We start from the raw sequence: 26,344 nt of genomic DNA, 5'->3' as shown, positions 1-26,344 counted from the left end.
CACTTTGTGATGCTCTTATGGGTACATCATTCTCTGTCTATAACTAACAAATCTTTATGTTTAAATAATATATGTACTCATGTATTAGGATTATAGTACTGTATATGTAATATATACATGCATATCTACAGTATATATATGTGTGTACAAGTGTATTTGTGATTAAAGAACATGTTAGCTAGATTGATATATCTTTATGTACGAATAATTTTGTAGGTTTATTATTAAATGCTTAAAATACATTAAGTCACATTTGCCTCACAAATAAAAAACTTTTGGTTACAGCAAGCATTTCTCAAGGACACTGTATTCTGTGAACAAGAAGAAGTTAGAATGCGTAGTATTACAGAATTTTAAATTTAATTACAGTAATATTTTGGCAGTTGTGTCGGTCATGATTTATATCTAATTATAACCAATGGTTTGAAATACTTTTGGAATCTAGATCGTGAGAAAGTAATTTTCAGCAGAAATATGATTTACAGATCCAAATACTGTATTGAGACTCGTGTGAGAAAAGAGTAGAGATCTAGTTATCGAAAAGATTTAAGTAGCATATCGTTTCTCCGCTAATTCTTCGGTAAGACTAAGACAAGAGTTTTTATTTACTTACAGAGATAGTTTTACCAGCAACAAACCGTAATTTTAAAAAGCATTAGGTAGATCGATTTTATAGTCATCCAGCAAGAGCTGCCCTCCAGTATCCTCAACTTATTCCATAGAGCAGAATCTATTTTGCCCAACAGTAAATGATGTTCAAAACTTCTTTGTAATCTTCAGACTGGACGTCATTCAAGGAACTGCACGTGACGCTGAGGATACCTGACAATCGGGTGAAAATTAGTTATTACAGAGTGAAATGGGACATCAGTTTTTTAAATTGTGATGTGACCATTAGTAATTTCACTCATTTTCAAACGATTTTCATGATATGAGATGTTTTAATTTAGGTAACCTAACAAAATTCAGCGAAAGTGAAAATTCCAAAAATTTCTCATACTGATTAATTAATTCCCAAGTAATCTTATCATCCAAAGGCATTTTATATCTAAAGAACATTTTAAAATCAATAAAGCCTTTCTTATTTGGATAGTTACTCTTTCTGAAATTATGGTCAGGTATCAAGATTGCAAGTTGTTCAATGAAATATTCACCAACCAGAAACAGCCAGAAATTTTGTGTTCCTAACTGAATACACAAAATTCGATGTGATGAATAAAAATTTATTATGAATAGATGAGAAAATAACTTAGAATACTTAATAATGGTTGCAGTATACACAAAATAGGCAGGAATCACCTAGAGTTTTGTAGGAGATGATAGTATTAAGAGTTTTTGTTTATTTGAAGAAAAAATTGCACAACAGTAATAAAAAATGTTAGTGGAAAATATACCACAATAACAATGTTAAATAAGAACTGAAATCCTCATCTGTTTACCTGATCACAATTGGCTCGGGAATGAAGCGAGTGCCACTGAGCCACTGCGTGTCTCTGGGAACCCATCATGTTTGTCCAGTGGGTGATTTCGTGAGGACCTGTTGAAATATAATGCTGATAAGCTCTGCAGTCGTTAATGAAAATTCAGTGCAAATGAGATTTTCTTTCTCGTTTTACTGTTGTTGATCCATGCTACCTATGTGCCTAGCCCTGGGTATCATTCCAGTGCAGACCATAGGAACCTTACTATTTTCAGAAGACTAGTTTTTACTTATGGTCTTATAAAGAAAATGTGACTGGAAGTCCAATTTAAAAGATGACAGTTTTAATGTTGATGACAAAATATTATTGGTGTTGGATAAAGCTTACCTTTTCCAACAAGGTATTAGTTTTTTTACCAATCCATAGGCCTTTTGATGCATCTTCTCTATGCTACAATTTAAACCTGACTTTCTTAGTACTGTAATTTGAAACTAAATCCTCAATCATAAATTGAATATTCCACATCATAATATACTCACCTGATGGTTGCTTTCCTAAAACGACTCTGCCAATGAATTCGTCTCTGATGACTCCACCATTCCAATCCCAAGCTGTGATGACCAAAGAAGCCTCCCTGAGCTCTGGCCCAGCCAACTGGAAGCTGAAGGACTCGTTAAAAGAAGGAGAGAGGGTGTTCTTTCTCACAGCTGTCTTCTTGGACTTCAGGTGTCTCCCTCGCACCACAAGGGAAACACGGACATAGGGGTCTGAGGAGTTTAGAAGCAAGAGGAATTGCTTACAAACAGAAAATACTGACCAATTCGAGAGACAAGGACTTAGAATCTGAGGAGTTTATAAGCAAGAGGCATTACTGACAAATTGGAGGAACAAGGACATAGGAGTCTAAGGAATATAGAAGCATGAGGATACTTTAGACTACCTGAAGTGACGGGGACATAGGGTCTGATCCAAAGGCTTTAGAAGACAAAATTACCAAGAGAAAGGAGGTCTGCGTCACAAGAGGATATTACACAGGGAAAAGGTTGTTAATTTCTAACAGGAGTTAAGGATATAGGTTCATGAGGGATTTAAAAGCAATAGGTTGTTACTGGAGTTATAGGCATCAGTTTAAACTAGTCCTGGAAGTAAATTATAGTTTTAGTTAAACATACTAGATTACATGGCGAAAACATACGAGCCTTGAAGGTTTACAACTAAAATGCCATTGTTGGCTAAGTGACATGGTCTAGTACGATGAGCTAGGATGGTACAGAATAGAGGTCTTAGATACATGAAGATGCTTCTCGTTAGAAAATTTAGATCTACAGTAAATTTAAAAGGTTTCTACGTAACCATATAACACAAGAATATTTTACCACTTTGAATTCTAATAGCATTGATAAAGAAATTCATATTTGACCTCTGATCTGTATGAAAGATCTTAAGTTACATTTCAACCTACAGTAAACCAAAATATAATCAGTTCTTGTCAGTTTTAAGACCCACCTTTGGAAAAAAAAAGATAACTTTCTAGGTACACTATATTCCTGTTAAGAAGGACAAATAAATCACTCAACAAAGAAATCCTCTCACACAATTGCACAGTATCTGACATCAAAGTACATTACTATACTGTACTGGAAAAAATGTTCGAAAGTCATCAGTTCTTTAGTATGTACATGGCTCAATTGAACATTTAAAAAAGAAATTAGATTGGCCATGATAAAAGTTATGTTTACACTTACTGTGCTGTATTCCCAAACTGTAATCTTTTTGTTTCAAATCTCAATGCTATTAAAGTTATTCGATGTTAAATTCCTGAGAGGAGAAAGAATATAGCATTACTGTAGTATAGATAACCCAATATAAATTCAACACACCGACCTCCTCTAAACTCATACTAGATACCGCCCTACTCTAGGTTCATGATAAATACTAGCTTGCTCCATGCATATATTAAACAATGATCTGCTTAACATGCATTATAAATTCTGACCTGCTTGAAAAGAAAAATAAATACTGACCAGCTCCACGTGCAAGACTGGTCTGGAGCAACTGCTTCGCCTTGATGACGTCAACGTTGAGGCGTCCTGCAGTTGGTAAATAGTTGAGTGACAAAAGTAGTTCTCCATATTCTTCCACCTCCTGAGAATTGAAGGGTAAATATTTATTTCTACTGGACTGGTCCATAATGTTATATACAGCATCCCCCATTTTCTATAGGTTTTATTATTTTATTCGATACAATACTGTACTGTATGTGCTAGTGACTACTTTCTTGTTTCTGTTCTGGTGCTTAATATTTTTTTTAGTATTACATGAATACTTTTCTACAAAGTACTGCCCCTGGAAAAAATCTGCTGTCAAATACTCAATAATCAGATGTGATATGTGAACATAGAATCGAAGCAGATGTGAATACTGTATATTACAGTAATGTAAAATTCCAACCCTGAAGATAGAATTTAGAAATAGCATTTACCACCAGAGTATTCATAAGAGCAAAGGTACATTCCACCCTAAGACTTATGCTACACCATGGATGAATTTAATGCAAAACATCATAAACAGTCAGACCACTTATCAACAGATAGGCTGAGATAAGATACTGGATGGACGAGAGAGTGTTGGGGGAGAACCATGGAAGGTGATATGCGTGTACAGTATGCCACATAAGGAAACGTTTGTAGGAAGTAGAATAATAGGGATAAATAACAATTTATTTTCCTGAGATGTAGCACAATACACTATAAATAATTTAGTAATAAACCCATGCGATAAATTTACCATAGCACCAGCCTTAGACTGGCATAGTAGGATTCTGGGTAGTAGGGAGAAAATTGAAAAAGCTGTGAAACTAATTCTACGCGATGCTTAAAAGCTGAGATACAGTATAGTAAAAGTAGAAACATTGAGGGAAAACCATTAAATGCAATCTGATCTCTTCGCAAAAGGGAAGATGAGATAGAATATTGGATGTCAGGGAAAATTCTGGTTGTTTTGGCCTGATTGGTAACGTCTCTGCCTGGTGTTTGCCAGGAGGAGGTTCGAGTCCCACTCCGACTCGTTAGTTCCTTTTGTGTCTGCAACCTTACCATCCTTGTAAGCTTAGGTTGGGGTTTTGGGGGACCCCATAAGTTTATCTGCTGAGTCATCAGCAGCCATTGTCTGGCCCTCCCTGGTCCTAGTTTGGGTGGAGAGGGGCTTGGGCTCGGACCATATAATATATGGTCAGTTTCTAGTGCATTGTCTTGCTTGCTAGGGTAATGTCACTGTCCCTTGCCTCTGCCATTCATGAGTGGCCTTTAAAACCTTTAAATATAGAAAGAGTTCAGAGAGTATATTATAAAATCCAATATAGGAATGAGAAAGCTCTTAAGATAGAACCAATTCATTGAAAAAATAAAACCTACCATGCTGCACTGTACAAGTGGTCTCCACATTCGCGAAGGTCTTGCCAAGTTGACATTTTGTAAAGGCAGAAGAACATGACCCACAATGCAGTGACGGGAATACTTGTCAAAGTCTTTCACTTTCAGCTCTAGTGTTCTGCGGACCACTTCCTTGTAGGGTATCTGAAATTCATTTTTGCATATTAATGAGGTTTCATATGTATCTTGAAAAGTATATCTCAAGCAGTCAGTTCATAGGAAGATGGGGCTTATGTTGTGTGAAAAAGCATGTAATGATAAGGATGAAGATATGGCTCCAGTCAAAATAGAACTAGATAACAAATTCAAATCAAAAGTTCAGTTGTTTGTTGCACAGAAGTTTTTTTTTTATTTAAAATAATAGATTTCTTTAGATTTTTTCTACCTAATATCTCAAAGGTTATCAGACAATTAACCCACACTACCATTATACTGTTATTGAATATATAGTACCTATGAATTATCACAAATTCATTTTCAAGAAATATTATGCAGTTATTTATAAGCCTCAGAATGACTGTACATTACAACACTGCATGAAGTTAAAACTTAAGACTATATGATACACGTTGTACGCACATTGGTGGGGGCTTCCAAAATTATTAATGAGGCACAACTTGAAAACCATCTCTCAAAACCCAGTTTTCGATAATTTTTTGTTGATTGCAAAAACTAATTATGCCTTTTTTTTTTTTATTGATATGAAGTAATTTTCGTCAGGTTTATTATCTATATCAACAGGTCTTTCAGAAAATTCAAACTCAATCCAGATTTTCCTTTACTTATGAACCAATTTATAAAAAATAAAGTTAACTTAGATTTTTATCCAAAGTCTGAGACACTTATTAAAGTAACCTCTGTAAAACTTCATAATGGTGTCTGGTTCTTGAAAAATTACTCAATAAAGTAACCTTTGAAAACCAGCTTACAAATATTAAGTAGCTAACAAAGTCACTTGATAAATTACCCCTTACAAACTAATCAGTAAACATCTGAGTGTATGTTCAGTTACTTGATTCTTTCTTGAAAATCAATCTGCAAAGATCTGGGTGATTGAATATTTACTTGAACTTTGGAGATATTTTTTTTTAAACTTCTGGGTACTTGTTTAGACATGTAATAAGCACTCTTTAAATGTCATCCTGTAAACCTCCCAGTTCTTCCAAAATTGCCTAATAAAGGAGTATTTGGGAACCATCCATGAAGCACCCTGCTGCAAAAAAAGTGATTGCTTTCATAGTCATTTAAAGAAGCAGCTCATCACTTAAAGAAGCAACTTATGTGAATAATTTTGCAAACAATACAGTGCTTTCAGTCACATGAAGAAGTGAACTTTCAAAACAGTCAAGCAAACCTTTTATTATTTCCACAATCATATACAAAATGTACTCTAGAAAACACCCTGTAGGCTTACACCTCTGGGTGCTTGCAGATTTGTGCAATGGACCTACTTGTGGGGAAAAAATCCGGCACATATCTGAGTGCTTTCGTGATCAAACAATAAAGTTCCTTTAGTAACAAATCATACAAACCTTTATATGGTGCATGGTCATTTAATGAAGTACTCTTTAGAAATAATTTTGCAAACTTATGTGTAACAGAAAAATTGCTTAGTGAAGTATATATTTTTAAACTATCTAGTAAACCTCCAAGTGCTGGCATGTTCATTTGTTGAAGTACATGTGCCAGCATTGAATAATACTACCAGCCACTAGGTTCTTTAAAAGTAATTTCATTAAACCACCACCCAAACTTCTGGGTAATAAAGAACCCTATGCTGATAACATCTACTCCTGACCAGTTATTTCAAGGGGAACAAAGGAACTTTGAAGCACATCTTAGATTTATAGAGTACTGTACTAAAGTAATTAAATTTCAGTTATGGTCCTTACTTCAAACGAGAATGTCTCCTCAAAGACAGGGTCCTGTGTCTTCTTCTTAACGGTCGTCTGGCGAGAATTCTTGTTGTCAGGTAAAAGCGAAACCTGTTGGAAGTAAACATTCAATTTTAGAAATACAGCATAGGCTTTAGTATCTATCAACGCTACATAACATTTTCCTTAGTAAAACATTATAGAAGGAAATAGTCCTCTTTGATTTGCTGTCTTACACACACACACACATAAACACACACACACACACACACACATATATATATATATATATATATATATATATATATATATATATATATATATATATATATATATATATATATATATATATATATATATATATACCGTATAATATCATTTTTTATTTCATCTAAAGCCCACAGGTTTTTTACATGATTTGCATGGCACTGGATGCAGAACAAGATATGAACATAATAGATTGCTGGAAGATGTTTACTGTAACTGATGACATTATGTTCATTAAAGGAGCGATGGACGAGCAGCAGCTGGAGACAGTTAATGCTTCCTGAAAGAATATTTGGTGCAAGGCCATTGATAATTTCATGGACTTTCCAGCAATTAATGACAATATCCAAAAAATTTTTAAAAATGGTAATGGCAGGCTATTTGGATAAAAATGTCCTTCAAAATATTGAGGAGCATGTCGGGAGTTTCGAACTGATCATTCGAAATCCCCGCCATTTAACTCCTCGAACGTTGCGTTAAATTGGGGTAAGATTGGAAGATCTCGGGGTGTTTCTGCGAATGAGTGTTGTCCAATACGTGACGGTATTGTGGCATAAATTTCAACCACCTGGTGGGGAAGGAGCGGGTGTCAGAGAGACAAAGTATTTATTATTTACGAATTACGAAAATGATATTGTACTGTTTTACCACAACAAAAATATCGATGTATATGTTTAGAGCCAAGGACTCTCTAGTTTGTTGGATTACGGCAAATTATGGCCTTCAGCCGAAGTATTAAGTTTACCCTTTGATAAAAATTAAGACTTTGATTGTTTCTCTGTCTTGTGGTCGATAAAGAAGCTTTATCAAACCCCTTATTGAATAAATAACGTAAGAGTTCCCGCGCATCTCGCAAGGACTGTAGTTTTCTTCTGAGCTGGCCAGCACGACGCTCGTTCATTCCTGCCTAAACATCCAACCCAGTAAGTTAAACTATATTGTTAGTCTCTCCGTCTCCGGATCCAAGCTACCGTGATACCAGGTCGGTTCCTTTGTGAGTTTCTGTATGTAACTTTGTATCGATCTGTAAAATTGTCATCCCTGGGACTGGGGATTAGTTTTATGCATCAGAATACCCCTGTGGACCTTGGTATGTGATTTACCAAGGAATAATTGTTGTAATTACGAAAACTTAGTCTTATTTAGTCTAACGTGGACTCTGTGTTTCATGAGCACATGTTGCCGACCCCCTAAGGGTGACAGTTCTATTTTTCAATTAGCTTAGAGTGTTATTGTGTGTTATTTCTCTATCAAATGATTATTTTTGTAATAAACTTGAAAATTATGATCATATTTTATTGAATCCTGAATAGTTTTGGAAAGCAAACCTCTTCAAGGTCTTGTCATCGGCCCATTCCATCTGGCCTAGAATCATTAATTTCAATAAGTCGGAGAAAATTCACGACAGAGCATCAGGAAGAGTTTACAAATGAGGATATAGATGAGCTTCCTAATTCATCAGCAGAAGAGGACGACTCTGAGCCACAGAGTTGGACTTTGGAAAACTCGCCAAGGTCTCTATGTCTCGTGAATTGAAAGGAAAAATAACAGAACATGAACCACATTTGGAATTGTAAAATAAAAAAACATTTGCTAATGACAATATTTTTGATAAAGAAAAGTCCACTGATGGAAAAGCAATAAAGGACCTAGCTCCAGTGACATTGTCTGGTGCCGAACAAGTACAACCAACGCTGTCTGGTGCCGAACCAGTACAACCAACGCTGCCTGGTGCCGAACCAGTACAACTAACGCTGTCTGCTGCTGAAGCAATACCATCAGCAACGTCTGCTACTGAACCAGTACCATCAACATCATCTGCTACCAAGCCACAAACCTCTGCATTGCCAGCTACCTGATTCCTCTCCTGTGTCATCCATGTTTCGACTTTCATTGAGTGACAGGTGTTCATGAGCCTCATGCTCTTTTATCAAGGGATTAGAACCAGCTGTGGAGCCTACACCATCATCACTTCACCTCATCAGTGTGGGCATCCAAAGAATCATCATCCTCCTCCTCCATGGAGCATCGACAAGAATGGAACAGTTGGTGAATACCCAAGTAGCTTAGTTACTAGTGTTGTATGTAGTATGTCTAGACTATGTATTTCTTACATATACTATGTTATTTATATTTCATAAATGTTTTTTTTAATGTACTGTATAGTTTATTGTACTTTACAATGAGAGAGGAGGAATTTAGAAACAGCTGTGTTGTGGTTGTTGAAAGTTTATATTAAATAGTAATATACACTGCAGTGTAGTGTGCAATAGGCAATGTTAATCATGCTCTATATAGTGTACTTTTATATACATATAGTTTTTTTCATTCAATGGTTTACAGTATACTATATTTTTGGGAAGGAATTTTCAAGAAACGTTAGACTATATCCATCCCATTAACCACATTATTTCACATCGGAGGGTGGGTAATCTCGGAACGTATTGGCAACAGTTAAGGAGGTTTTACTGTATGTATATATATATATATATATATATATATATATATATATATATATATATATATATATATATATATATATATATAATATATATATATATATTTATATATATATATATATATATATATATATATATATATATATATATATATATTTATATAAATATATATACACATACTTTTATATATTGTATATACAGTAGAGTTATTTCTTGTAACAAGGCTTGATTCCAAAGCTATTTAACATATCTTGACACAAAAGTCCAAAAAAAGTCAATAATGAGCAAACACTTGAATAGCAGCATTCATTTTAAAGAAAAGTGTTTATTTTTGTAGCGTCATAGCATCTGTACCCTGGTCTTCCACTGTCTTGGTTTAAAGTTCTCTTGCTTGAGGGCACACAGTTTTATCTTTTTCCTTGGTTCCTTTCCTCACTGGGCTATTTTCCTTGTTGGATCCCTTTGGAATATAGAATCCTGCTTTTCCTACTACGGTTGTTTGCTTAGCTAGTAGTAGTAGTAGTAATAAAAATAATAATAATAATAATAATAATAATAATAATAATAATAATATCATGTACCGTACCAAGTCAATCATTGACAACGAACAGTTTGGAAACTGGCGAAGCCGTGTAAGTATTTAATGCAATTATAATTTTCTTAGTACCAAAATTAAGATTCAGCCAATTTGTGTGTAATATACGTGATTCATCATCAAGATATCTGGTCTTACCTTGACATAAGGATTTGAGTGGGACATATCACTCCGGTCTTTGCAAGCCGGACGGGGTAGGTCGGCAGCCTCCAATACCTACAATGAAAATATTCATTATATATATACAGTATATATATATATATATATATATATATATATATATATATATATATATATATATATATAATATATATTATATATATATTATATATATATATTTTATATATATATATTTTATATATATATATATATATATATATATATATATTATATATATATATTTTATATATATATATATTATATATATATATATTTTATATATATATATATATATATATATATTATATATATATATTTTATATATATATATATATGTATATGTATATATATATATATATATATATATATATATATATATATATATATATATATATATATATAAATATATATATATATATATATATATATATATATATATATATATATATATATATATATATATATATATATATATATATATATACAACACATGTAAATATGTGCATTAATAATGTATACTTGCTTATGCATAGTATATATAAATATATGTACATATTTACAATTATACATTGTGTATAAATATATATTGTATAATTGTAGTGTAAGTATATATATATATATATATATATATATATATATATATATATATATATATATATATATATATATATATATATATATATATATATATATATATATATATAAGCGTGCGTGAGTGTGTGTTTATGTGTACGTGGATATGTTTAAGTCTGAGTAAAATCGAACTTAATTCCTCATTTCCCCTGCTCATTTATCAAAGCCTAAGGTAAATCTAATGTTAATTCCTCACATTCTAAGCAGTTTTGTCCAACTCTAAGGAAAATTTTTAAGATTGTTCCTCAATTCCTCAGCCCTTTTGTTAAAGTCTAAGGTAATTTTAAATTTAATTCCTCTTATTCCAAGCACTTTCGTCCAAATCTAAGGAAAATTTGAAATGAATGTTCCATTTCCTCAGCATTTTTGTCTAAAAGTCTTAGGAAAATTCTATCCTAATAAATAATTTCCCTTGGTACATTTGTATGAATGAAAAGAAAACTCGTCAATTTCTCATTATAAATTCCAAAGCTGACCTTAACCAGAAGTATCATGGCCACGGCGTCGTAATGGAGCGAAAAGTGAATCCTTCCGAGGAGGTCGTCGTCCGAATTTTCTTCCAGCGACGATGACGTCGATGTGTACAGATGAGGTCGAATCTGTAAAAAGGAAGATTATATATGTCTCTCTCTCTCTCTCTCTCTCTCTCTCTCTCTCTCTCTCTCTCTCTCTCTCTCTCTCTCTCTCTCTCTCATCATTTCGTGAAGATATTGTCATCGACGTGTACAGATTAGGTGGAATCTGTAAAAAGATATCAAATAAGTCCTAAGTCTCTCTCTCTCTCTCTCTCTCTCTCTCTCTCTCTCTCTCTCGTTTCATCATTTCGAGAAGATATTGTCATCGACGTGTACAGATGAGGTAGAATCTGTAAAAAGATATCCATAAGTCATAAGTCTCTCTCTCTCTCTCTCTCTCTCTCTCTCTCTCTCTCTCTCTCTCTCTCTCTCTCTCTCTCTCTCTCAGAAATTGTCATCGACGTGTACAGATGAGGTGGAATCTGTAAAAAGATTCAATAAGTCATAAGTCTCTCTCTCTCTCTCTCTCAATTGTCATCACAATGAAACGCGTTCGATTCCCGAATATGACGCAGTCGGAGACAGAATAGGAGGGAAATAATGTATGTAGATAACAATCTCATCGCCAAAGACTTGCCGAGACTCAGTTGAAATGTCCAATCATCAACATTAGAATTTTAATTCAAGATGTAATCAAAAGAGAGAGAGAGAGAGAGAGAGAGAGAGAGAGAGAATGTGCTGTCATTCATTCTTCACGTTTAAAGATTTTTTGGCGAACACTCAGGAACTCATTGAATGAGTTTATCAACTTTAGAGGCCTTCCAGCACATCTCCCTTCGTCCTTTAAATAATCTCTCGCTTGTTCCACCTCATTAATTTTGCATATTACTTTCCGTTCTGCTAAAATGTTTTTTTTTTTAAACTTACCAGCTGCTATTTCATATGATGAATTTACTAATGTTTCAATGAACAGGATAAAGGTTTTGGTATCTAGTTCTTAGTAGATTTTTTTTTTTTTTTTTTTTTTTTTACCAAAAATTGTACATTTTGTTGTGGGATACAGTTCGTTGCATAACAGTAGTTCTGACATGGATGGCAAATGTATGAGGGTGTTATTCAAATGAGATAAATTGTAAACATGAATGACGGAAATTTACATATGAGCAGAACAAAGAATCCGGGGAATTTCGTGTGTCCTAAAAGTAGGAACACCCACATGTTAAAATATACCTTAGTCAGAGCCTCGTAATCGACAGCTTTGGAGGACCACCTCGTAGACCTTGGAGTAACAGGAGATCTTGGAGGCCCTGGGAGACGGGGCTGCACGCCCTCGCCCCTCACGCCCGACCAGAACTCGATAGGGCGGACGTCGATCACTGGCAGCTGCCGAGACGAGACGGAGTTCGACCGTCTGAGTTCAATCTGTTGGAGGGAGATGGTGATGGTTGGAGATGCTGCTGTAAATTGTATTAGTCAATAATTGTTGTTTATTATGTAGCATTAACACCAAGAGACAGCAAAAGAGCAACATGGTCACTAGAGCAAACTAAAATAGAGGATAGTCCTAACATGTAAGAAAAAGAAATGGACATGGCCAGGACATATAATGAGAATGACAGACAATAGATGGACATGAAGAATGACAGAATGGGTCATTAGAGACTGCAAGAGAAGCAGGGGAAGGAAGATAAAACGATGGATTGACGAACTAAAAAAGTTTGTGGATATAAACTGTCATAGAAAAATCATAAACAGACGTCTGAAGCGTTTGTTTTGCAGTTGACTAATAATAGCTGATAATATGACCTTACTCTTACAGAACAAGAATGAAAACACTAACAGCCTACTAGACAAGAATCTACTCACTTGGAGAAAGTGGAAAATGTTGCAAGATGTTGGGGCATAAGTTGAAAAAGGAAGATTTCCAAGGCTGAAATGGCTTGAACGTGAGGTAAGAATAAGTGAGGAGCAGTGGTTGGAGTAACAGTTATGGAAATAAGAGGACGAAAACCCCTTGGAATGGCCCGAAAATCGAGAAGAAGGGGCATACAGGAAGACATGTCTCGGACAGGATTTCAGACAGAAAGTTTACAAGACATATAATGAAAAAGGCTCGTTTCACGTCTAAAACAATAGAGACAGACATACATATATCGTAACAAGTATGTACAGTAAGACACAGGAATTCCGGTACACCAGGCTCTATAAAGAAGTGCACCCTGTCACACCTTTACTGTGCGGTGAGTGACTAAACGGATTGTGTAGGGATAGAAGGCAGAGGTGGTGGGTGGGTCTGTACACATGAACTTGCCATGCAGTTAAGGTGTAATAGGGCGTACTTCCTCAGAGCGAGGTGTGCCCGGCATTCCTCTGTCTTATTGTAAAAACAACAGCCATTATTGTATCATTGCCAACTCGTCATGTCTAGAGGCTAATCATGAATGACTGAAGCAAGGGACTGACACTGCCCGAGCAAGCAGGACAATGCCCTAGAGACTGATCATATATGATCAGCGCCCAAGCCCCCTCTCCAACGAAGCTAGAACCACGGAGAGCCAGGCAATAGCGGCTGATGACTCAGCAGTTAGACCTATAGGCTTACCCACCGTCCGTAGCTCACAAAGTTGGTGAGGTTATAGACGCTTAAGAAACTATCCAGCTTGAGCGGGACTCGAACCCCTGTCAGGCGAGCGCCAGGCAATGGCGCTTCCATGAGGTTGTGATTGAAGTTTCCTCACCTGGTGGTAGATATCAGACTTGAGATCCTTCACGGAAGAGACAGAAGAAGAAGGCGAAGAAGAGTTCGATTGGTGACGGAGGAGGGAGGTCGTTGAGATCGATTCGCTGTCGCTCAGATCTGCGTGCTGGAAAGAGATTTTTTTTTATATATATAAAAGTATTATGAAAAATAGAGATAAATATAATATATTTGTAAAATTAGTAGCATTATTGGATAAATGGCATTGTGATCACTTGGGAGTTTTGGGTATTAACAGTTTTTCGTCGCTGAAACTTTATTTATATAAAACAGTTTTGTTTGGGGATGGGAACCAATCACATTATCAAAAAACTCGTAATTTTATTCATATCAATTAAGGCATTTCTAATGCATAATTGTGAATTTTGTTTCAAACTTACCAATAATAATAACAACAAATGCAGCCGTTTCTATTCCAATGCAGGACAAAGACCTCATACGTGACCTTATTCATTTCTGGACTTTGACCATTTTCATCCCCGCGCTGACCAGTGCGGATTGATGATGGGAGACTATAGTCTGATAGCTCACAGCAAACCAACCTAGTATGGGTGTCCCTGACTAGTACAGCATTGCTGATCATGGCGATACGCAAACACTTTTACCACTCGTCAATGAAAAACATATCCTCCAATTTAAAAGAGTAAAGATAAATATCCTCTGATTTTCTTTTCCTTCCTCGATAAGGGAGATCGAGGGACAAACTATTTCAGGAACTAAGTCGAACTGTGGCTATATTTGAACTGATATATCGAGAAGGTCTCTCTTCCTAACCTCTGTTTGGAGCCTTAGGTCGGATTTTTTGCGGAAAATACATAAAAAAAGATGTTAAGAAATTTGGTAATTCAAAGTTAGTTGTGTCATAATCAGTATATTCTTAAATACATGCATATACTGTAGTGTACGTGTGTGTGTGTTATATATATATATATATATATATATATATATATATATATATACATATATATATATATATATATATATATATATATGTATATTATATACATATATATATATATATATATGTATATATATGTGTGTGTATGTATATATACGTATGTACGTAAATATATATATAATATATATATATATATACACACACACACACACATATATATATATATATATATTTATATGCGTATATATATGCACTTTTCGGACACTGCTTTCCAATGCAATTTTCTTTGAAGTAATGTGTTTTCTACAGGAATCCTCGTATTTTCTCGGTTTTGTTTTCAAATTTTCAAGTGTAGGTTATTCCCTTTAGGTCGGGAAGGCCGCGAGAGAGAGAGAGAGAGAGAGAGAGAGAGAGAGAGTCGCATGACTTAGATTTCATCATAAGTATTATCTTAACAGAAGCACAAGTTTTTCTATATCAAAACTCGAGAAGAGGAAATCGAAGACTGAATTAAGGTCAAAAGATTAATTTTGTTTTATTTATCTAAGGCTGGATTGAGGTCAAATGACCATCTCTTAATAGACTGTCTTTGTCTCTAAGCACATCTTGGGATTGGAGAAAAGAATTTCTTGGATTTAACAAGAATTGAGACATATACATAAGTCAAAAATAAGCTTCGATATTTTAAAAAGTAATTCTTATCCGAAGAAGATTCAAACCCTTGTTACTGTTGACTGAAGTTGTTTAGGAAGTAATCAATCCTTTGATAACTTCAAGATTAACGAATGTACAGTCGGACACAGGAATTCCTGGTACACGCCACTCTGAGGAAGTGCACCCAGCAAGACGAATAACCAAAATAGCTAGGGTCCCTTGGGAGATGCCAGAGTGGTAAGTCAGGGATGCACTCTGGAACTCTCCGTACAGTAAAGGTGTGACGCGGTGTACTTTCTCAGAGCGAGGTGCTGTATGGATTCTTGTATACAACTGTATCTCAGGTATATGATTAAGATTATTTAAAATAAACCCATAATATTTGGATGAAATCTTACAATAGCCTCTTAAAAGCCAGTGGTTCTCTTGCTTGAGGCACACTGTTTTATCTTATTCTATATATTTTTTACTGCTCGTTACTTCTCTTGTAGTTTATTTACTTCCTTATTTTATTTCCTCACTGGGCTATTTTCCCTGTTGGAGCCTTTGGGCATATATCATCCTGCCTTTTTCAACCAGGGTTGTATCTTAACTGGTAGTAATATTATTAGTAATATTCCCAGCATGGGAGGAATATTAATAGTAATATTCCCAGCAAGGGAGAAAAGCAAATAAAATCAGTGAAAAGTTCAGGAGAAAGGAAAGAAAATAGGTTAAAAGGCTGAGAAATATCATCTTCCCACCGAATATTTTATGCAAAATTGTCTCGCCCACGAAAATCCTGCTCGAAAGGTGAGTAGGTAAAACCATCTTGCCTGCAAAAATTGTTCTTGGTAGAAAAAGATTTCTGCGACCCCGCAAAAAATGCTCTTACCAAGTGTCAATGAAATAAGATCCAGAAAAATATTCTCTTTTCAAGCATATCGTAATTATCAGAAGTTATTGAAAGCGAAATTTTATCGTAAAACGTACTTCACAGTAAAACGTCACCCTAAAGCGGTATGTCCACGCAAAACGTTATAAAACGTTCTTACCTACACAAAGTTACAAGAAACGTTCTTACCTACACAAAGTTACGAGAAACGTTCTTACCTACACAAAGTTACGAGAAACGTTCTTACCTACAAAAGGTTAAATTGAAACGTTCTTACTTACACAAAGTTACATGCGTGTCTGACTAAACAGGTTACATAAACGTTCTTACCTACACAAAGTTACATGAAACGTTCTTACCTAAAAGGGTTAAATTGAAACTTTCTCACATTGGAACGTTCTTACCTACACAATGTTACCTTAAACGTTCTTACCTAAAAAGGTTAAATTGAAACGTTCTCACATTGAAACGTTCTTACCTACACAAAGTTACCTTAAACGTTCTTACCTAAAAAGGTTAAATTGAAACGTTCTCACATTGAAACGTTCTTACCTACACAAAGTTACCTTAAACGTTCTTACCTAAAAAAGGTTAAATTTAAATGCTCTTATATTGGAACGTTCTTACACCTACAAAAATTTTAAATTGAAACGTTTTTACTTACAAAACCTTATAAAAAAGGCATTCTAACTGAAAAGCATTGCTTCCAAAACAGCAAAACGTTCTTACCTGCAAAACGTACTGAATATCGGCCTTGCGCGTGGTGTTAGAATCCTCTTCAGCACAGCAGCAACAGCAACAACAACAGCAGCACGAGTGGCCCTCCCTCCAGCACAGCATGTTCTGCACGGCCTGCCACAGCCACCCGGCCTTCTCCTTCTGGGGATAAAAAGAGAGAAGTGGTGAAAGGCAAGAGTTCAGGGACACTTGGCATGTCCTATCATCCTCTCTATCGATCCTTCGTCGGGAAAGAAGTGAGGTAGAAAGGAAAACAAAGGAAGAGGGGAATGGAGAGGGGAGAAGGACGCTTAGAAAATTGGAAGAGGTGTAAAGAAAGGAAGAGGAAAATTAAGAGGGAGAATGACGTCTATGAAAATTGGAATAAGTAAAAAGAAAAAGAATATAGAATTGAAGAGGGAAAAAAAGAGGAAATAAAGCACAAGATGATGAAGGATCAACTCGATAATAGAGGAGTTAATGATAAGTTGGGAGACACGTGAATGATGATGAGGACATAATTGAAATGAAATGGCAATTAGAACATCCATGAAAAATGGATGAAGCTTGTTTGAAAATTATCAAGTTTTGATGTTTAATATATGCATACCAATATACTGTATATGGACATATATTTATATATATATATATATATATGAATTAATATATATATATATATATATAGTATATGCAAATGTATGTATGTATGTATGTATGTACAATATATATATATATATATATACATATATATATATATGCATACAGTATATTTATATCTATATATATATATATATGTATACAGTATATATATATATATATTATATATATATATATATATATGTATACAGTATATTTATATCTATATATATATATGTATACAGTATATATATATATATATATATGTATACAGTATATATATATATATATATGTGTGTGTGTATGTGTGTGTGTGTTATTTCATATATAAAGATATACATGACACACATATACAGTATTTAACTGTATTTACTGTATACATACATACATATATATATATATATGTGTGTGTGTACACACATATATATATATACACACACACACACACATATATATATATATATATACTAGTCCACTGCATGATAAAGGCCTTAGATATGTTTTTATTCGTGTTTGGATTTGACCAGTTTTCCTTACCACGCTGGTCAGTGAGGATTAGTAATGGTAGGAGACATGACTGATCGTTTACAGTAAACCAACCTAGTAGGGGTGGCCTTGACTAGTATCCCCACTTAGAAAGTGTGTGCATATATATATATATATACAGTATATATATATATATATATATACAGTATATATATATATATAATATACAGTATATATATATATATATATATACAGTATATATATATACAGTATATATATATATATATACAGTATATATATATATATATATATATGCTGTATATATGTGTATTAAACTCACGATTTACTGTTGTATGAGTTTTATATGTTCGTGTGTGAGGTAAAATTCATGAGCTAATATTTAAAGAGTATATATATATATATATATATAGATAGATAGATAGATAGATAGATTGATATATCCACACACACATATATACATTCTATTTGTACTTTATATATTGAATATAAAGTACAAATCGCCAGTTAACACGGGACGAAAAGAATTTTAAATATAGTTGGAGTCATTACTTTAATCTCACTAACTCCGCCATTCAGTCAGAAAAGAAACATGCAGTCTCGCCTTACCATTGGATCCCTATGAGATTAGCTTCTATGTGTTTTCTGATAAGTTGAATGTAAAAAAAGAACACCGAAAGGAGGTTATGTTTCCGCCACTGTTTGTGTGTTTATTTGTGAACAGCTTCCTGACCACAATTTTAATTGTAGAGTAATGAAACTTGTAGGGATTAACTGTTTTGTAAAAAGCTGTGAATTATTAGCTTTTGAAAGGTCAAGGTCAAGGTCACGATCAAGCAAAATGTCCAATTCACGTAATCAGCCATAAGTTTGGGCATCGTTGTCACAGAGAATTCAAACTTGGTTCATATTTGAGTGTATGACCCACCGTACCTATCCAGGGTTAAAAGGATATAGAATTTTGTATCCATCCTTCAGAATTTTTTATATTCTATATCATTCCCTAAAAGGATATAGAATTCTCTATTCATATTTAAGAATTTGATATGTTTTAAATCATTCCCTAAAAGGATATAGAATTCTCTATCCATCCTTCAGAATTTGATATATTCTATATCATTTCCTAAAAGGATATAGAATTCTCTATCCATCTTTCAGAATTTGATATATTCTATATCGTTCCCTAAAAGGATATAGAATTCTCTATCCATCTTTCAGAATTTGATATATTCTATATCGTTCCCTAAAAGGATATAGAATTCTCTATCCATCTTTCAGAATTTGATATATTCTATATCGTTCCCTAAAAGGATATAGAATTCTCTATCCATCTTTCAGAATTTGATATATCTTATATCATTCCCTAAAAGGATATAGAATTCTGAATCCCTCCCCCAGCTTAACTTTAACCTTTAGGATTAACTGGTCAGAAGCCGACATAGTAATCCCAAGTAATGACTTTACCCGGAATACGTCCAGGAAATAATGGTGATAACATTGACAAAAAGACGGAAAATGAACGTTAGAGTTTTTTTTTTTTTTATCCAATCTCTTATTAAGAAGATGCGGTAATTATCATTATATATTATTGAGAGTGTGACGATGCCAGTAAGACCAAAGTTATCGTTTTAATCAAGTTTTCACTTAGCTTAATGCCTAAATCCCATATTCAATTCAATTCATAATCAAGTTTTCAGTGCTTATTTCATTGTTTGACACATACATACACACGTTCGTATATATATATATATATATATATGTGCATATATACATTTACATTATATACATACACACACACACACACACATATATATATATATATATATATTTATATATACAGATATGTATGTATATGTATATATATTGTGTATATATATATATATATATATAATAGAAATTGTATACGTGCACATACATACATAAATAAAGTATATAAGTTTACATATATTTATATATATATATATATATATATGTATGTATGTATATATATAGACACACATACATGCACATACATATACACCGGAAAAGTAAATAAAAAAAACTCATCAGATACACAAGGTCAAAAGCCACTTGTCCACCTTTCAGAAAACAAACAAATACGGAAAAAGAAACTCTTTGTAAGAGCGAACAACACCTTCTCTCTCTCTCTCTCTCTCTCTCTCTCTCTCTCTCTCTCAGTCCGCCTATAGCTTCAAAGACAGAATGGACAAAGATCCAATTGTTTTGAATTGTTTTTGGAGGGAAAAAATAGGGTCACAAAGTGTCGCCTGTTTTCGGTCGATTCCATTAAAGTTTTTCTTCTCGGAAAGCTGTCAATAAATCCTATGCCATTATCCCCGGACCATGGGTTTTAAATGCCTCTCTCTCTCTCTCTCTCTCTCTCTCTCTCTGTATATATATATATATATATATATGTGTGTGTGTGTATATATATATAAATATATTTATTTATTTATATATATATATACAAAGAGAGAGAGAGAGAGAGAGAGAGAGAGAGAGAGAGAGAGAGATATATATACATATAGAGAGAAATAACAATTACAAGTAATACAATTCAGAAAAATCAGGCCACATACGACCAGATTATAAAAATAAAATAAAAACTCGCTGTAGTTTACGTGATAGCAACACTTATCATCATCTCCTCCTACGCCTATTACCGCAAAGGGCCTTGGTTAGATTTCGCCAGTCGTCTCTATCTTGAGCTTTTAATTCAATACTTCTTCATTCATCATCTCCTACTTCGCGCTTCATAGTCCTCAGCCATGTTGGACTGGGTCTTCCAACTCTTCTAGTGCCTTTGGAGCCTATTTGAACGTTTGGTGAAATAATCTCTCTTGTGAGTGCGAAGAGCACGCCCAAACCGTCTCCGTCTACCCCTCATCATGATTTCATCCACATGATCTCATTATTATTATTATTCTTATTATTATTACTAGCCAAGTTACAACCCTGGTTAGAAAAGAAGAATGCTACATAGCAAAGAATTGCAATGCTAGGGAAATTAGTAGTTCAAGTAATCCCAATATAGGCAATTATATTAAAAATGTAGTTTTTCATACCAGTAATGTCAATAACAGCGTTCAAAAAAAATACAAGTTGCAATCTTAGAATAAATTTTGAAATCAGAAATCAAAATAATTTAGTTCTGTAGATAAAGGAAGTTCCGATAAACAAATAAATTCTTTAGAGGTATTAATGTTTTTTTTTCTAATTAGAGTTCACATATATTTGATTTTTTTTCCTTTGGCTCATTATTTTATCATTATTGAAGAAGTAATTGATGTGGAAAATAATATTGAATAACTCATATATATAGTTTCCTTATCCTCTGATTATTTTATTCAACAGACCTTTTATCTAGGCGACGTCCTACCGCAAATCATTCACTATTTTCTTAATACACTAGAGAAATCCATCTATTTTTTGCGCTTGAACGTATTATTTATTTTCTAGACAGTTCCCAATTAAAAAAAAAAATATCTGGCGTAGACAGGAAACCGCTTGGTACACTAAGTTCTATAGATACTCATTGTAAATTATGTAAATAAAATATCTCTGATTAATATATTGTAATTGATAACATTAATATGTGACCCTTGGTATATTTAGGATATAATTCCATGTCATCAAATGACATAATTATAATTCCAGCAAAAAGAATTATTGATAAAATAGAGATTTAATAATGATGGTAATAGCAAAGAGGTAAAGGTCACGAGTATACCGAGGCATACTTATGTACTTGAAGATAATGTAAATACAGTAAATACAGCTGTAACTTAGTCAAATGCAGGACAAAGGCCTCAGGCATGTCCTTCCACTCGTGTCTTTTTACGGTCTTTCTACACCAGTTTATACCAGCGAAATTTCCTAGTTCGTCCATCCACCGTCTTCACTCTTCCTTCCCCCTGCTTCTTTTGCAATCTCTAGGGACTCATTCTGTTATTCTTAAAGTCCATCTATTATCTGTCGTTCTCATTGCATGTCCTGGCCATGTCCGTTTCTTTTTCTTACATGTTATTTGATTTGAAACCTAGTAATCGTTGCTGTCATTTTGATCATTCGCAAAAAAAAAAAAAAAAAATAATAATAATAAATAAATAAATAAATAATGGTTAAAATTCTTAAGGTGAATTTTCCTCCCCTAAAGGACAGGATCTTTTTAAGGAATGTTAATCGCGTCTTTCCGTGGAGGAAATAATAATAATAAATAAATAAATAAATAAATAAATAGATAAAGGTCAAAATTCTGAAGGTAAATTCCCCCCCTAAAGGACAGGACCTTTTTAAGGAATGTTTATCGCGTCTTTCCGCGGAGAAAAACAGGGCTTGGAGAGTATGCCCGAATTCTTGCCAAATCTGTTAGGATAAGAGGTGTGACAACACTAGAGAGAAAGAGAGAGAGAGAGAGAGAGAGAGAGAGAGAGAGAGAATAGTAGGTGTAGAAACAAATAGGCTTGACAAAAAGGGTGTGTGTGAGACAAACGAAAGAGAAAGATGTTACAGTCATGAAATATAAACGTAAAGGACAGAGAGAGAGAGAGAGAGAGAGAGAGAGAGAGAGAGAGAGAGAGGGGGGGGGGGATAAAATAGTAGGTATAGAAGAAAATAGGGTTGACAAAAAAAGAGGGTGTGTGAGACAAACGAGAGAGAAATAAAGATGTGGCAGTCATGAAATTAGAAAAACATAGACATGCATGTGCCCGAATTCTTGCCAAATCTGTTAGGATAAGAGGTGTGACAACACTAGAGAGAGAGAGAGAGAGAGAGAGAGAGAGAGAGAGAGAGAGAGAATAGTAGGTATAGAAGAAAATAGGCTCGACAAAAAGAGTGTGTGTGAGACAAACGAAAGAGAAAGACGTTACAGTCATGAAATAAAAACATAAAGGACAGAGAGAGAGAGAGAGAGAGAGAGAGAGAGAGGGGGGGGGGATAAAATAGTAGGTATAGAAGAAAATAGGGTTGACAAAAAAAGAGGGTGTGTGAGACAAACGAGAGAGAAATAAAGATGTGGCAGTCATGAAATTAGAAAAACATAGACATGCATGTGCCCGAATTCTTGCCAAATCTGTTAGGATAAGAGGTGTGACAACACTAGAGAGAGAGAGAGAGAGAGAGAGAGAGAGAGAGAGAATAGTAGGTATAGAAGAAAATAGGCTCGACAAAAAGAGTGTGTGTGAGACAAACGAAAGAGAAAGACGTTACAGTCATGAAATAAAAACATAAAGGACAGAGAGAGAGAGAGAGAGAGAGAGAGAGAGAGAGGGATAAAATAGTAGGTATAGAAGAAAATAGGGTTGACAAAAAAAGAGGGTGTGTGAGACAAACGAGAGAGAAATAAAGATGTGGCAGTCATGAAATTAGAAAAACATAGACATGCATGAACATAAAGGAGAAGAGAGAGAGAGAGAGAGAGAGAGAGAGAGAGAGAGGGGGGGGGGAAGGAAGGTCTTCACTTCTGAAGCTAATCCTGCTTCTTTGAGATAATGAGAGAGAGAGAGAGAGAGAGAGAGAGAGAGAGAGAGAGCTGTTATGAGAAACTTCAGAATATCCGTAAGCGCTTTTCATCCACGCCCCAGCTCTCCTCGCGGGGAGGGGGGGGGGGAAATTGAAGCCACTGTTTCCAAAGCAATTTTGGTCTCTTCCGCAAGGTAGCATAAGGTGTATTTTCCTTTCTCCTTCTTACTTACTGTAGTTTACTTATTGTAATTTTCTTATTCGTTGAGAAACACACTGTATTCCCTGTGACCAATGAAACATTGTATTATACAATTGCAAATAAGCTGTATTTTACCCCGAAAATAGAATATGCGGTATTTTACTTCCATAAAAATCTGGACTTCGATTATTCAAAAAGCATATTGTTATTTCATTTCTATCGCAAAGAAACTGACAGACCTCAACCTTTGCCAAGTACCGTATTTTATTTTTTTTTTTTTTTCAAATTGACGAAAATGTACCACTACAGTTGAACATGAAAGCATTTGGATGATCACGAAGAAATTGTTATGAAATATCCCCTGGCTAGTACAGTGGTGACGTGTTTGCCTAGTATTCACACGGCAGCAGATTGATCCCAGCCCATGGCCTTGAGTTTAAGTTGTTTACTGGGGAGGCCACTGCTCTGCTTGGGCACCACAGTATTGGGGGGTTGGTCTTGTCCGGCTGACGTTCTGGTGATCATTTAATCTGATGAAACTGGAACTGAAACCAGACACCTTTAATATGAGGGGTCCTAACGAAATTTAGATAAAATCCCCCCTAAAGTGGATTTATTTATTACCGCTAAAGAGTTTAGGGATCCTTTGACTGGCCAGACAGTACTACATTGGATCCTTTTCTTTAGTTACGGTTCTTTCCCTTTGCCTACACATACACCGAATAGTCTGGCCTATTCTTTACAGATTCTCCTCTGTCATACACCTGACAACACTGAGATTACCAAACAATTCTTCTTTATCAAAGGGGTTAACTACTGCATTGTAATTGTTCAGTGGCTACTTTCCTCTTGGTAAGGGTAGAAGAGACTCTTTAGCTATGGTAAGCAGCGCTTCTAGGAGGACACTCCAAAATCAAATCATTGTTTTCTAGTCTTGGATAGTGCCATAGCCTCTGTACCATAGTCTCCCACTGTCTTGGGTTGGAGTTCTCTAGCTTGAGGGTACACTCGTGCACACTATTATATCTAATTTCTCTTCCTCTTTTTTTGTTAAAGGATTTATGGGATATATTTATTTTAATGTTGTTACTGTCCTTAAGATATATTTTTCCTTCTTTCCTTTCCTCACTGGGCTATTTTCCCTGTTGGGGCCCCCGGGCTTATAGCATCCTGCTTTTCCAACTAGGGTTGTAGCTTAGCAATTAATAATAATAATAATAATAATAATAATAATAATAATAATAATAATAAGAGATAAACTGGAGAAATCCAGTCACGTGTCTCCAGGGTTTAAAGAGTAGCCTAAATCCTAACAGCTTCAACTGGCCGACTATTTTCGGAGAAACGAAGCAGTGTTGTTTTGAACACATGTCAATGATACAAAAGAGCTTTAAAATCTTATTGTTCCATTTCTGAAAGACTTGGAACTCTCCGATTCCCCTGACGAACGATGATAAAAAAAGATTTGTTGCCGGATAGCTTTCTATAAATCAATAAAGGACGACAGTGTTATAGAGGAAGATCAAAAGCATGATATCAAAACTCTATTCTTTCCTAGAAGGGAATCAGTTCCTCATCTCAGTTTTACGTCAAAATAGCTTTTCGTATTTATTTCAACTCTTTCTTTTCAACCGTTATCCCTACATTAAGGGGTTGGTTGCCTGATGCGTCCTCTCCAATGCCTTCTATCAAAGGCATCCCCTTCCACCAAACCTCTTCTCTCCATATCATCCTTCACCTTATCTTGCCATCTATTCCTCTGCCTCCCTCTTAACAGGTTCCTCCCAAGCCCTCCTTACTCCCTCTCCAATGCCTTTTATCAAAGGCATTCTCTTCTACCAAACCTCTTCTCTCCATATCATCCTTCACCTTATCTCGCCATCTAATTCTCTGCCTCTATCTAAATCTTCCCCTGACAAGTTCCTCCCAAGCCCTCCTCACTCCCTCCCCACCATCTATCCTTAACACATGCCCACACCATCTCAGTTGTGGTGCAGTTATCACTTCTGTAATCTTCACTACGCCTGCCATTCTTCTTATTAAACCAATTTCTAATCTGTCATATTTATTTTAACCAACATGTTCAATTCCAACTCACGTGTGTGTGTGTTAATTCAAAATCCTATCTTCTCCATCATAATATTTAATTCTATATAGTATTCTAAAAGTTTTATTCCAGCTGTGATCAGGGTATGGAATGATCTTCCTAATCTGGTGGTTAAATTATTGGAACTTCAGAAAATCAACCTTGTAGCCTCTACAAAGATGCGCTGCGATTGTAGGA

General features: G+C 34.7%; 1 protein-coding gene across 1 annotated transcript in view; it reads right to left on the bottom strand.

Moving 5' to 3' along the window:
* Nucleotides 1-479: 479 nt before the first annotated feature.
* LOC137626073 (synaptotagmin-17-like) overlaps nucleotides 480-26,344 on the bottom strand; it is a 34,073-nt gene continuing 8,208 nt past the window's right edge. The window contains exons 2-12 of the mRNA XM_068357160.1: nucleotides 17,268-17,417; nucleotides 14,093-14,218; nucleotides 12,585-12,776; nucleotides 11,316-11,438; nucleotides 10,186-10,263; nucleotides 6,745-6,837; nucleotides 4,835-4,996; nucleotides 3,446-3,566; nucleotides 1,961-2,188; nucleotides 1,440-1,537; nucleotides 480-822 (exon numbers count right to left, since the gene is read on the bottom strand). Coding sequence (XP_068213261.1) covers nucleotides 793-822; nucleotides 1,440-1,537; nucleotides 1,961-2,188; nucleotides 3,446-3,566; nucleotides 4,835-4,996; nucleotides 6,745-6,837; nucleotides 10,186-10,263; nucleotides 11,316-11,438; nucleotides 12,585-12,776; nucleotides 14,093-14,218; nucleotides 17,268-17,417 — 1,401 coding nt within the window. The 3' untranslated portion in view covers nucleotides 480-792. The remainder of the gene's footprint in view (nucleotides 823-1,439; nucleotides 1,538-1,960; nucleotides 2,189-3,445; nucleotides 3,567-4,834; nucleotides 4,997-6,744; nucleotides 6,838-10,185; nucleotides 10,264-11,315; nucleotides 11,439-12,584; nucleotides 12,777-14,092; nucleotides 14,219-17,267; nucleotides 17,418-26,344) is intronic.

The sequence above is a fragment of the Palaemon carinicauda genome, chromosome 33 (genome assembly GCF_036898095.1).
Source record: "Palaemon carinicauda isolate YSFRI2023 chromosome 33, ASM3689809v2, whole genome shotgun sequence".
Taxonomy (NCBI): Eukaryota; Metazoa; Arthropoda; class Malacostraca; order Decapoda; family Palaemonidae; genus Palaemon; species Palaemon carinicauda.
Note: the sequence above shows the minus strand (reverse complement) of the source record. Positions and strands in the feature narration are given on the sequence as shown.